Consider the following 13077-nt stretch of genomic DNA (forward strand, 5'->3'; position numbering starts at 1 on the left):
TTACAAGTTGATTTCTTGTTCCATGCATAAAGGAAATCAAGTGAATCAACAAGTATGACAAGCATACTGTTGCATGGAACACCTCCCCAATGCTGAAAAAAATGAAGCTCTCTAGCACTAGGACATCATCTTCTTAAGCAAGACTTCCTTGCTCCTTGTGAAAATCTTCCTCATGCTCTAGAGTGAGCATGAGTGGGGATAACATGCACTATTGTAGAGCTAGATGTCTAATGGGGCATTCTCTTGATGGTGATTGGTCCAAGGAAATGTCCTTGACTACATTTTTGTGCTCTGGAATACTTGAATCCTCTTGGCCAGCAGGGGCTAGCTCTGATAGTGTGGTTGGTAATGCACTCTCCTCTTGTTGCTACTGAAGAACATGCTCTTCATATATAGGAGATGATGACCGGAGATTAGATAGCATCAAACTCATCCAAAAGTTCATCCTCATCATTGATCTCCTCCGTCATAGTTGCAATAATATGCATAGGTTGAGCGGCAACCTCATGCATATCAGCATGTCACTCCTCAAGGATAGAGTTGTCCTTGGGATCCTCTTTTCCATATTCCTCCAAATCATGAAGGACAGTCTGCTACAACAAATGTTCCTCATATGGGGAAGATGACTTGTTAGATAGACATGAGGCCTCAAGCTCATAGAAATCAATCTCCGCCATCCACTATGATGTCCCCATGTCACAACAGTCCCTACGATGGCTTGAAGAAGAAATAAACTCTTCTTCCTAGATTGTCTTCTTTGTTGTGACATTGGATGCAGGCTAAGCAGTAGCCTCATGCATCTTAATGTGTTCCTCCTCAAGGAAATGAATGTATTTTTGATGTTCTTCTTCCTCAACCTCCTATTGTAGCACATGTTCTTCAATTGGTGGCTAGACTTTTTTTGTCACTAATGTGGGCAAAGACATATTCACTACTTTGTGAACCATAAAAAAAGGGATAGTGGTCATTTTGGGGCTCACCATCATTGACATATAGAGGTGTCTGAAGTGTAGGTTGAGATTTAGGGTAGCTTAAAATAGAAATTTGAGGAGGGTTGCTTGGTTTGAAGCTAGAAAAATTCCTCCTTGAAGGATCTTACATTTGGACAAGCTTGAGTCTTGCCTCCTCAAATTTCTTTTGTCTTAATTCTTCCTCTTGTTACAACCCTTGAAAGACCTGGAGAGCCCCATTAGAGATTTCAAATGCTTCAAACACCATGCCAAAAACATAAGGATTGTGCTCCCACATCTCCCTATCATCACACGACTCCTTAAGCCAAGAATACATAAGGAGCATAACAAAATAAAAATTCCCACAATCTGTACCTAAGTATGGATTTTCAATATAATCAAAAAACTTGGAAAGTTCAACAAACCCAGATCCCAAATTATCGAAATGTTCTTGAAGCTCAAAAAGCTTTGAATTGAGGTTTGATTTGACCCTCTTCTCTTGCTGCTCCTGGAAATCTTTAACTATGATGAACTTGGAGGGGGGAATTTTCACATATTCATGGCCATAGATGACATGATGGGTTGGAGTAAAATCAACCTCCTAGTGATCTGGGTAATCATGTTGGTCATAACTAGGTTGTGGCTAAGGTAGAATATGGGACGACTGAAGAATGGCATCCTCATAATATCGGGAAAGTGGGAAGCATCACTATGAAGGAGATCTGTAATAAATCATTTAGATAATAACCTTCATAAAAATCTTGAAGAAATATAAAAAATCAAAATCATACCAACACTTGGTCTATTGAAACCAGTACATGCATAGAGTCGCCATGGTATTATATAAATGCCTTAAAGGTTGATTTCATTGAGAATAACACCCAAATTCTCAATGCATAATATTGGATTGGCTTCTAGCGGACTTGTGAAGCTGAAAATGATGGTCCCAACGAGCATGCCAAAAATTGTTGACACAAAAGTCTACACCACTGCTTGAGGTGTAACCCTCAAGTGACCTTTTGTGACATGGAAATGACCTCCAAGTGTGGGACTTGCACTTTGAGATCGAACCTCCAGAGAATGTCAACTTCCTTATAATCAGGATGCACCTAAACTACTACTTGAGAGAAAAAGGGAGAAGGAATGCAAAAAATAAATTGTTGAAAGGAAAGGGAAGTGATGCACCAAGATTGAAATATGGTTACAACTCTACCTATGATTGCATAAAACATAGATGAAACACTCCAAAATAAACTAGTCTTGAGTCTAGTCTATCTCCCAAAATGACATGTAGGTTTGGAACTGATTGTAGTGCTGAAAGGAAAAGGAAATTCACTATGCAACAACTACTAGCAAACTTAACACAACATATGAATGAATACAAACAGAAAAGAAACACTCACTACAAGGAAATAAACATGCACAAGTTAATGAATGGAAAGAATAGGTAAGAAATAAAGTTATTTCATTAATGGAAAGACAAAATTTTAGGGCATAATGTCACTGTAAAATACAAACAGAGAAGAACCACCCTTAAGAAATATTTACAACTTGCCTTTATAGGGTTCAGGCATAACTCTGATGTTTACATTGAATTCAAACCCCAACCAAGTGGAGTTGAGTTGCAGAGGAGAGCAATAACTAAAGAATCAAAAAGAAATCTTATCATGATGTGCAATCTAATGGAAGTGAAAAGAAGAAACCAAAACAAGTGCACCCAACTGCAAGATATCAAATCACTAAATTTGATCATTATATGCATTAAAAAGAGGCATGGAGTGCAATGGTTTCATTTCAATCAAGACCCAAGAAGTCGCTGGGCATTGAAGAATTGTCCTTGTTGGTATGTTGATTGCAAGAGACTGATTCATGTCACTGGCAGAAAATGCAGGGAAGGATAACAGGATTAAGTTGCAACCGTCAATGTAGATTATCCCTTTGAAATGGACAGCTGAGATGCAGTGAGGAAATGGAACCCTCCTCCACATGGCACAATTCTTGGTCTTGGAGCCTCATGGAAGCACTATGGAGTGAGCAAATGTCAAAAAGGAAATGTGTGGTAGCATGACACAATTCCAAATTTTGGAGCCTTGAGAAAGCATCACAGCACAAGGAAACGCCAAAATGGCAACATGTGGAAGCATCTCACAATTTCAAGAAGATGCACAAATATCTCACGAAAACATGAGAGCTACTAGATCTCATAGCCAATCAGCCCAACCATGAGAAAATCAAGCTAACATGAAAAGTTAGCCGCCAACCTAGCATAATGCTAACCCTATGCAATGAACTTAGCCCATTGAAGGTTTCTCTTATTGAATATCAATGATGGGATGAATGGGGGGGGGGGGGGGGGGGGAATGGCCAATAATAATCTCAATAGAATTCCTACCTTGACCAGATGCTAAACCTACCAAACGCTCAAAGAATGCAAAAATTCCTCTCCCAAAACCCTTTTCGAAAATTGCTCCTCCAAACCTATGTGTGGAGAAATGAGCTCTAATCTCCTAGTAAAGAATTTCTCAAACTATGATTTCAGTTTTACGAAAACGCAAAAGCCTTTTATTTTATTATTTTTATTTATTTAATTCCATGTGCATACCTTTTTTTTTTTAATTAGAATAAAGTTTATTTAAATTATTCTCAATTTGATTTTATTAAATAATAAGAAGTATTTAGAAAGTATATTTATTAATTTAACTAATAATAATTTTTAGAGTTCATTATTAAAATCAAACTTCTAAATTAATTATTATTAAATTACATAAATATAATTATGCCAATTTTGAACTTTTAATTAAATCTTTAAATAATTGTCTTTATTTAATTAATTTCTCAATTAATTAAATATGATTAAAAATGATTTTACTTTATAAAGAATTTCTTAAATTAAATCATGTAATAATATCTTTATTTGATTTAATTAAAACTAAAAATCACAACAGACCCACAATCTCAATAAGAAAACCTATCTAAAGGACAATGTACGAATTCAGGCTTAAGTGTCAAAATCTTGAATTCACGTCACTTGAAAATTTTGGAAGGGTACATAACTCAGATACTTGTCCTATATTCTAGGATAATTGGCTTAGGGTTAGGATTTGGACTCGAGAACTATCTCCCCTCTTTACCATTGAGATATTGCAATAGGGCACACTCATCTTGGCAATTCAAGGAAGTCGATGCACAATACATGCAATCTACATAAAAATTGAACATATATATATATATATAAACTAAACAAGCAATAGTGGGGAGTGGTACATCATGTAGATCTCGTCTAACAGGTGACTAGGACTCCCTTCCTCAACCACATAAGAAACATCAAACATAAAGTAAAACATACATGTACACCATACACATACAAGTATGGGGTAAGTAACCATAAAAGCCATATATACATCATCCATCTAAATGTCATCATGAAACAATTGAAATCACTATATGAAATATACAAAGCATCATCCTCAAAAGAATAACCATGAACACATGAAATAACCGAGTAACAAGTAGCTCATCAAATAAATGACTAGGTATGAAATGACATCAATCAAATCAGGTAACCAAGTCCCACTAAATCATAACACGTAACCATAAAAGCTAGCCTAAAAAAATTTGGCAATATAACATAAAAAGTAAACTAGGGGTAGGCACTACAAATTTTATCAGTCCATCTACCATGTTGTTATTTCATTTTAATGGTAATGCAAGCAATACTATGATGAAAAAATGTTTTCCAAGGTTCATTGCCATTCACAACTCTAATAATCTATTTTGTTGGTAAACAAACTCCTTGAGTTTTAGGATCTAAGAGCCCTAACCCACCTTTATTTTTAGGTTGTATGCAATGTAACCAATAAGAAGTTATAAAGCCTAGCTTCTTGGTCCAATTAGACAAGAAGAATTATTGCACTATTCTTATAACGTCATCATATCTCTCTTTAGAGGGTATCCAACAAGATGAGAAATGCACATGAGAATCCAAAGAAAATGTGATTTACAACCTAAACTTTGTGATCCAAAGATAGGAATTTGTTTCCTCAATTGAGAATCTTGATTTTAATTTTACTAAGAACCTATTCCACATTTTAGAAAGAGAGACTCCCAAACTAGAAGGAATGCTTGAATATCTATGATCTGACAATATTTAATTTGTTTCCATTCCTTTGGATTTTGTAAGGAGCTAAATCAAAATTAATCATGAGAAATTTTTTCTTGTTATATGCTAGTTTTGATAAGTATACATAGCAACACAAGTAATAAGTATACACAACAACACAGGTAAGATTAAATAATACTGATCAAGGACTACCAACACAATTTTTATTTCTATTTCACAATTTTGAATAAAAAGAAGGTTGTCATTAGAAAAATGAGAACTAAGAATAATTGCAATGTTTGGAATTTGAATACCCTTAATTAAATTCATTTGTTGATATTTTTGCAATAGATGTGCATCAATAGTGAGAGCATAAAGAAACGGTGATAAAAGACATCCTTAAACATGTTAGCAAATTTTAGGGCCAAACCCCAACCATTTCAATATTTTAATGATAAATCTCTGCCTCATTTTGTTATAAGCCTTGTCAAATTTACACTTAACAAGTATAGTCTTTTTCCCTATTTATCGAACCCACTCGTAGAATAACTACTGAGGATGAATGAGAAGTGGACCACAGCATAACTTAACTAAGACCCAAAAAAATCATCATACATGTTACATACGTTCTTGCATGCACCGAGACAAGTAATTCAAGTGTAAACACCCCATATCAACCAAACCAAGAGTAAAAACAACATTGATATTTAAAATCATGTCTCTAAAGCCCAAAATCTCATACCAACTAAAATGAAAGAAGCTAAGGACATTGATATCTCATTTCAAAATCGCACCATCAAAAACCATTATGTAGAGAAATGTGAAGCACACATTTCATAAATATTATGCACTTCAACTATGTTATTGAGTACAAATATTAATAAACACAAGGGGGTGTTTATAGTATTAGAATAGGCCTAGAATGAATTACAAGTGTGTTCAACAAACCAAATACAACTACCACGTAGGAGAGTTAAAAGTGGCAACTCTATAATAGATTGGCTTATGTTATTATGTAGTTTGATGATGCGATAGAAAAATGCAAAGAGAAAGAACAAACTTATTCAAGCTCCTTTTGAGCAACCACACTAGAAACAACATTTAGAAGACCAAGAGTGACAACTTAGAATCCACCTTTTTCAATGAGACAAATACAACCAATAAAAGACCAAGAGTCACAACTTAGAATTCCACAAAGATGTCCCTCTTGGGATTTGAACTAGGGTCTACACAAAGAGAACTCGTTGCTTCAATCAACTAAGTTAAACCCCTTGGACAAGATTAAAAATTCTTTGTCAAACATCCCACATGATATACTTTCTTTTGAGATTTACCAAAGAACTTAAATTTTTTTGAGAGACTTCATGAAAAGGAGAATCAAGTGATAGATCATTGCAATCAAGATCCTTTAGAGCTTCAATGTTAGTTTTTAAGCTCTCTTTAAGTAAATGACTACCCTCATACTCATGATCTAGCATGTGGGCCCATATAGCACTTCTTCAAGAAGATTCTAAAGGAGAAACTAGAGCCCATAAAAAGAATAAGTGTGGTACATAAGGGTCTATTTGGTTGCAAAAATTGCTAAATGCAAAAATCAATTATGCTGGAATAAGCTTACTTTTGAAATTTGCTCATTCTTAAAATAATTTCCAGAATATCACTTGGACCTGTTTGATTGACCTAAAAGATGAGTGGGACAATTCATTTTATGTGTTGGGTTGCAAGAATTGGAATTGGACTTGGATGAGCCAAGCCATGAAAAATAAGAGTATGCTTCTATTTACTCTATGATAACGACTAAAAATTCTACATTATATAATAGTTCAGAAAGTAGGCAACAATTGATAAAAAATAATTCTATGTCCTTGTCATTAAAAGGATCATGGGTGCCTTCGAATTTCAAAATCGAGGCCAAAAATCTTATTGGTGATAAATTTTGAATATGGTTTAACACATTCCTATCAATGACTCCATCAAAAATTGCAAAGAAACAAATTTATTTTTCACCATCATACGAACACATAATTTCCCATAAATGGACAAGGAATAAGACTTATAAAGGTTAATTTTCTGAGGCACGGATATGCTTCAAATTTTGTCATCGAATTGAGATAACAGCAGGTGTTTGATCATGGCAAGCCTTTCATTTCATTTCCTACAGTCTATACCCTTCTAGATATGTTTTAGGAAAACAATAATCACTAGCACTTCATTCTCATTTAACAAGATATAGTAATGGTTGGTGATGCATTTTTCAATTCCTTTCTTTGTTCAAATGTCATATCTTGCCTTGTACCCAAAAAAAATATAAAATGAAGCCTCGCAAGTCAACAAATTTCTCATTTAATATCGATCGGACACTCAGTCTGGCAAAGGAATCTCAATCACATTATTGGGGAGAGGATCCAATAGTTGAGCAGGGTCCAATAGTCGATCACCCTATCGTGAACATAGAATCCAATCTTCCAACACATTTTTACTATATATTGTAATTAGTTGATCTATTTGTAAATATAAAAAAATCCAAATGTTGATAAAAAAATATACCAATACTTGAACACATGAAAACTTATAAATGTTACAAAAAAAATAAATAAATGAATTCATTAATGAGTGAAATAAATAACTTTTTGTCTCAAACAAAATATCATAGCTATCTAATATGGGTGTCACTCAAAACATAATGTGCTCACTTGAATAAAAATTGATATCTTAGTGTACACATACTATTCTTATGTGTACAACTATTGGGGTAGCAATGTATATGCATAAAGTAAACCATATCAATAATATGTATCATCACAAATATAAAAGGTGAATACCTATAAATGCCTTGTATTTTCTTATGAAAGGTGTGAGATTGTCAAAAAAAAATTAGTGTTCAACTAATGGTCCCTTTGTGTTGAATATATGTTGTATTTTATATAATAATGTGTTATTTTTATAACAAATAATTTTTTTGTGTTAAAAGTATTTTTCTTTTTGTGTTATTTATAAAAGTTATATATAACAAATATTTATGATTAATAATAACTATTTGGTCCATTTAAGTTGCATATATGTTACATTTTATATAGTTATACAATATTCTATTAACAACAAATGATAATTTTAAAGTAGAGATTTTTAGAGTAAGCTTTGGTCGAATGTTCAAAAAGTCATTTTTTAGACACATTTCACTAGGTGCACTAATTTAACGAGTTGTGTGATGAGTGACACCTTCAAACCTTAATTGTAGGTAGTTCAATGACCATTTTACATTTCAAAAAAAAAAACGAAGGTCTTACGACATCCCATGTAACAACTACATGTTGACAAAGCTAGCCCTCATGATTACTGTTTCCTCTCCCCTATACAAAGAGCAACAAATTTTATTTCTGCTTAAACATGAAATTCCCTCTAGCAAATGAAGGAAGCACAAACTTGGTTAATGTGGCAAACCCGACAAGGGATGCGATTGAGTTTAGAACTCACCAATTCTCATTCTATTTTTATTTTTTACAACCAAAGACGATAATTCCAGCATTTACATTTGCCAATTCCAACACAATTCTTGCTACCAAATGAGGCCTAATGGCATTATATTAAACTAAGGTGTTGTTCACTACTTGACTTGTGCAATGAAATTACAACTTATTTCGCCTTAGTATGCTTTAATACGATGACTTAGAGACCAAGTATTATAGACCTTTAGGGCTAGGACCCTATTTATAAAATAATAAAATAATAACTATTCATACTGATACCCACAATGATTCACCCCACCTCATTTTTAAAAAAGAGAACACCCAACAAGTTTCATAGTTGACTTGGGATGCTACGTGATTAAAGGGCAAGTGGAGACATATTAGTGCTCAACTAATCTGAAGGAAATCTAAATGTAATCTTCACATAAGTCAACTTAGGCAAACTTATTTTTGTGGTCACGACAAAAATGAAGTTCTTGTTTGCCATGAGAAGTTCAATTATTATAATATAGAATATGGGATTCCAAATCTAGAAGAACTACTAAATAAGATATTTAAGTTGCAATTTTGTTAATTAATATTCTTTTTCAAAACAAACATAAAACTAAATTTCAATTGCAATTTTGTTAATTAATATTCTTTTTCAAAACAAGCATAAAACTAAATTTCAATGAGAACGAAAGAGGGAATCCGAGCTTATTAGGAAGAAATTTTCACAAAAAACTAAGAATAAGAAATTTTGCATAGTACAACCTAAAAAGAAAAGGAAAGCAAGTCTATAAGAGATTTGTACATGTACGAAAATGAAAAAATAAAAATTGGGTACATCCTCAGAAAAGATATGCACCATGTTCAACTCAAAGAACTAAAAATTAAGATCAAGAACATTTGAAAGTATACCTCCAGAACAGTACTACGCATCCGAAAAATAAGCGTACACAGCAACGCAAGTAATACTGCAGTTCATTATCTAAAGTCACCAAAACAAAAAACAATACAGAGCACTCTCTCGCGCACTAGACTGCAGTACAGAACGAAAATGAAAATGACACTATCAAACCCATTTTTAGTGTATTGGTTGGCTGGAAAACCTTCATGTATGCAACAATAATAGAAGCAATTCAATGTAAGGGCATTAACAAGAGATTTGCTTAAAATCATATCACCTGTCATTTACTTGTATGCCATTAACAAGAGCTTTGCTTAAGATTACATGACCTGTCTTTTACGTTAATGCCAATGCCTGCAGCCTAAAAAACTTGTTTAAAATCAATCCTCTTAGCTCGTTATCTTGAAAACTCAAGAACTAGCACATCTTTCACAAAGTTAAGCCTTTCTCTACGATTCAGAATAGTTTAAAGCCAAGCCTCATTTATGCGTAATTAATTATTTCCAGCAAGACAGCATTGTTAGTAATTCAATCCCAAATCCATGCTGAAACACATGCCCGCTCTATCTCTTCTTTAAAGTATCATAGAATGAGAAGTTTATTTTGCGAAAAACAACAATGGGATTGTTAGAAGCAATTACATTTTATAAACAAGGCCTCTTTTTACAAGAAAATAGGTTCTCCAAAAGCTCTTATTACGAGTTAAAAGAAATTTTCTCAAACATTATTGACCAAGCAAACCGAAGGGCCTGCCAAAGAATATAATAGTGTCACATTACAACGTATTCTGCAGTTACAGAATTCTTAAAATTACCTTCTGGGACTTCAAAAAGAAGAGGCTCAATACCTCTCTATATATACAGGAACAAAAGAACTAATGAATTTCTCACAAGTAGTGAGATATGTCTATACGAGATACGGATTGTGCTAATTGTTTGAAAATGCTGAGTAAAACTGAAACAAAATTTATAGGCCACTCTGTTCTTCTGTGTGGGATTTCTTTCTTTTTCCAACCTAGCAATTACAAACCCATAAAGCAAGAGATTACAGTGTGTTTCGGAATATGGCTTCACATAGCTCATCCTCAATGAACAAGACTCTGCCAGTAATACTACAGCTTGATCTTAAAGAATAACTCTGGCTTGGATAAGTTGAATCCTCATCTGTTGTTAGACTTCCAGAAAGGAATAGATCTTTGGGAATTTCCACTCTTTCTTCAGAAAATAATTGCAGCTTTTGAAATTTCCCTAAATGCTTGGGTGCATTAGGAGTTGCAAGCCTTCTTGCTGAACTATATTCAACAGTACTGAATTCAATACAAACAGAGAAAGTCAGAAAAAAGACATTCTATAAATCAGATAGCCTCTAGAAGGGACAGAAAGCACACACCTTGAATAATTGTATCAATTATTTCCAACTCTTAAAAAGAATCATGAATACCTCAATCGATAGAGGGTCTTAGAAAGAGCACTTTATAAATTACCAACCTTGCAGACTTTTCTGAACTAGCCTTGGGCATCAACAAATTTCCTCCGCGTTTAGGATCTCCTAAACGAACTGGTGTAGAAAAATCGAAGTGCATCTGCCTAGCAGTTACCACCTGTTTGAAGAAGCACAAGCCTCTCAGTTGGAATTTTTACCTATTGATCTATGATTTACATATAAAAGCAATAAAACATCTAAACTTGGGAATATGATCCCTTACCGCATCTCTGAATTTGCTTGATACACAAGAGAGGGGCTTCAGTTCATCATGACGGAAATTGCAAATTATTTTAACCTGTATCAAAATTGCAATTAATAGGTGAATTCTAATTACACACAAAGTTGATTTAAGTTTTGGGAAATATATCCTATAATATTCTTAAAATGCTTGTAATTTAAATATTTTCAGAAAGTGGTCGTGGTGATGTTGTCCTCGTCTAAGTTCAAATTTCTATTGGGTCATTGTGATTGGGTCGTATGTTTTGGCTGATCGAATGTGCGCAAAGTCAAAACGACCAATTACAGTAAATATTAATGACTAGATTGCGAATAAAGTTCATACTGTTCAGATTTTTCATTGCCCTAATTATTAGAGAAAAGGGGTCAGATTACCCTAATTACTAGAGAAAAGGGGTCAGATTTTTCATTGCCCTAATTACTAGAGAAAAGGGGTCAAAAGTTGAGCACTGAGATCCACCCCATCCGCTTTGAACCAATTTTTAATAGCATGAAAAATACAATGAGTGAAGGTATAGTTTGCCCCTGACTTGTTAAAATTAATTAGGAGATTAATCTTGAAGCCATTGAAGATGATTTCTCAATTAAAAAAGGGTATGGTCAAGTTATAGGAATTATAAAGAAAATATGATATCCTAAACTACGAAATTATACATTTCGTTCCATAACCTGTACATTCAATGCGATCCATTCCATATCTTGTACATCCTATGTGATTTCTTGCACCCTGTAACAAGTACTTATATTTGTGTATATTTTTATATAATTTGTTGTATTGAAACATTACTTCTAAAAAGCTAACGCTAAATATTTTGAGATTATCCCCTAAATTCAGATATAATGGCAACTGCTGAACAGAACTTAAAATAGTGGCCACTTTGCTTACTCTAATTGCCATCTGAAAAGAAAAAGCAAACAATCATAAAAGGAAAAGGGAAAAAATTATCAAGTACATTAACTTACCAAGATATCCGAAGGCAGTGATTCAATATTCGTCTCTTCCTCCAACATTTGCTCCTTGCTTACAAATTGAGACAGGCAATCTTCCACCGGAGCAAAGGCACCTAAACCCCTTTCTTCCGCTGTGCACAGTTCAACCAAGCTTTCATGAGAGACAGATTTCACTGCAATTGGTTTCCTTCCCATTAAGCTGGCGCCATTAATTCCCCTGGCATTTCTTGAAAACCTTTTTCTACATGTTCGTCTACTGTTCCTCACCTTGGCTTTAGAAGCCTTACCATTGCACTTCATTTTTAAACCTCTCCTGAATTTTAGCATTCTGTGATCCTCCTTATAACACATTCTTCCTCTTAACCAACAAATGGGTAGACAAGATTGCGAACAAAGAGCTAGGGTTTACAGCTGCAGGACTACAAATAACTTAAATAAGCAGCTAGAGAAAAATCTATACAGACACAAGTTGAAAAATCTCTTACAGCCCTCGTTCTGTCTTGAACCCCTTTAAACTATTTTCGAATGAAGACGGGCGGGAAAATATCTAATGCGGCCCTCAGTCTGCCATTTAAAAACATTTTTGAATGGAGATGGGCGGGAAAAGAAAGAACATACGCGGTTTGTGGTGCTGTGGAATTTTCTCTCTGTGTCTTGCTCTAACCGCCGATCCCATAGCGGCCGACACGTGGCAAAACGGAGTGCTGTGATTGGAAACAGATTAACTTTCTATGATGACGTGTCAGTAACATGAAGGAAGGACAACCGGTAACATATTCTCCAAAGATTACGGAGAAGAGATAAAACCAAAGCAAGTTGCAAGCACAATTCAAAATTGAATGAATGAAACCCACAAAAGCTCCTAGTCAATCTGATGTGATTTCTCTAGCGTCTCTTTTATTGTGAATCTACATAAGTAGAATGGCCCCCTTGAGGAGTCTTGGTCCTTCGAAAAGGTCTTTTATGTTCTTTACTTTTAACGTTTCTTTGTGTTCGCTG

The 13077-nt window shown here is 34.2% G+C and overlaps 1 protein-coding gene across 1 annotated transcript; it reads right to left on the reverse strand.

Annotated features, from left to right (window-relative positions):
* Positions 1-10065: 10065 nt before the first annotated feature.
* On the reverse strand, positions 10066-12622 carry LOC149547382 (F-box protein At4g35930-like). The gene is made up of 4 exons (XM_089791620.1): positions 12091-12622; positions 11111-11185; positions 10893-11005; positions 10066-10711 (listed from the first exon to the last, which is right to left on the reverse strand). The coding sequence occupies exons 1-4, from the start codon at positions 12427-12429 to the stop codon at positions 10450-10452; spliced, it is 789 nt and encodes a 262-aa protein (XP_089647746.1). The 5' UTR covers positions 12430-12622; the 3' UTR covers positions 10066-10449.
* Between the last annotated feature and the right edge of the window lie 455 nt (positions 12623-13077).

The sequence above is a fragment of the Cupressus sempervirens genome, chromosome 7 (assembly GCF_028749045.1).
Source record: "Cupressus sempervirens isolate cs-2001-9-10 chromosome 7, ASM2874904v1, whole genome shotgun sequence".
Lineage (NCBI taxonomy): Eukaryota > Viridiplantae > Streptophyta > Pinopsida > Cupressales > Cupressaceae > Cupressus > Cupressus sempervirens.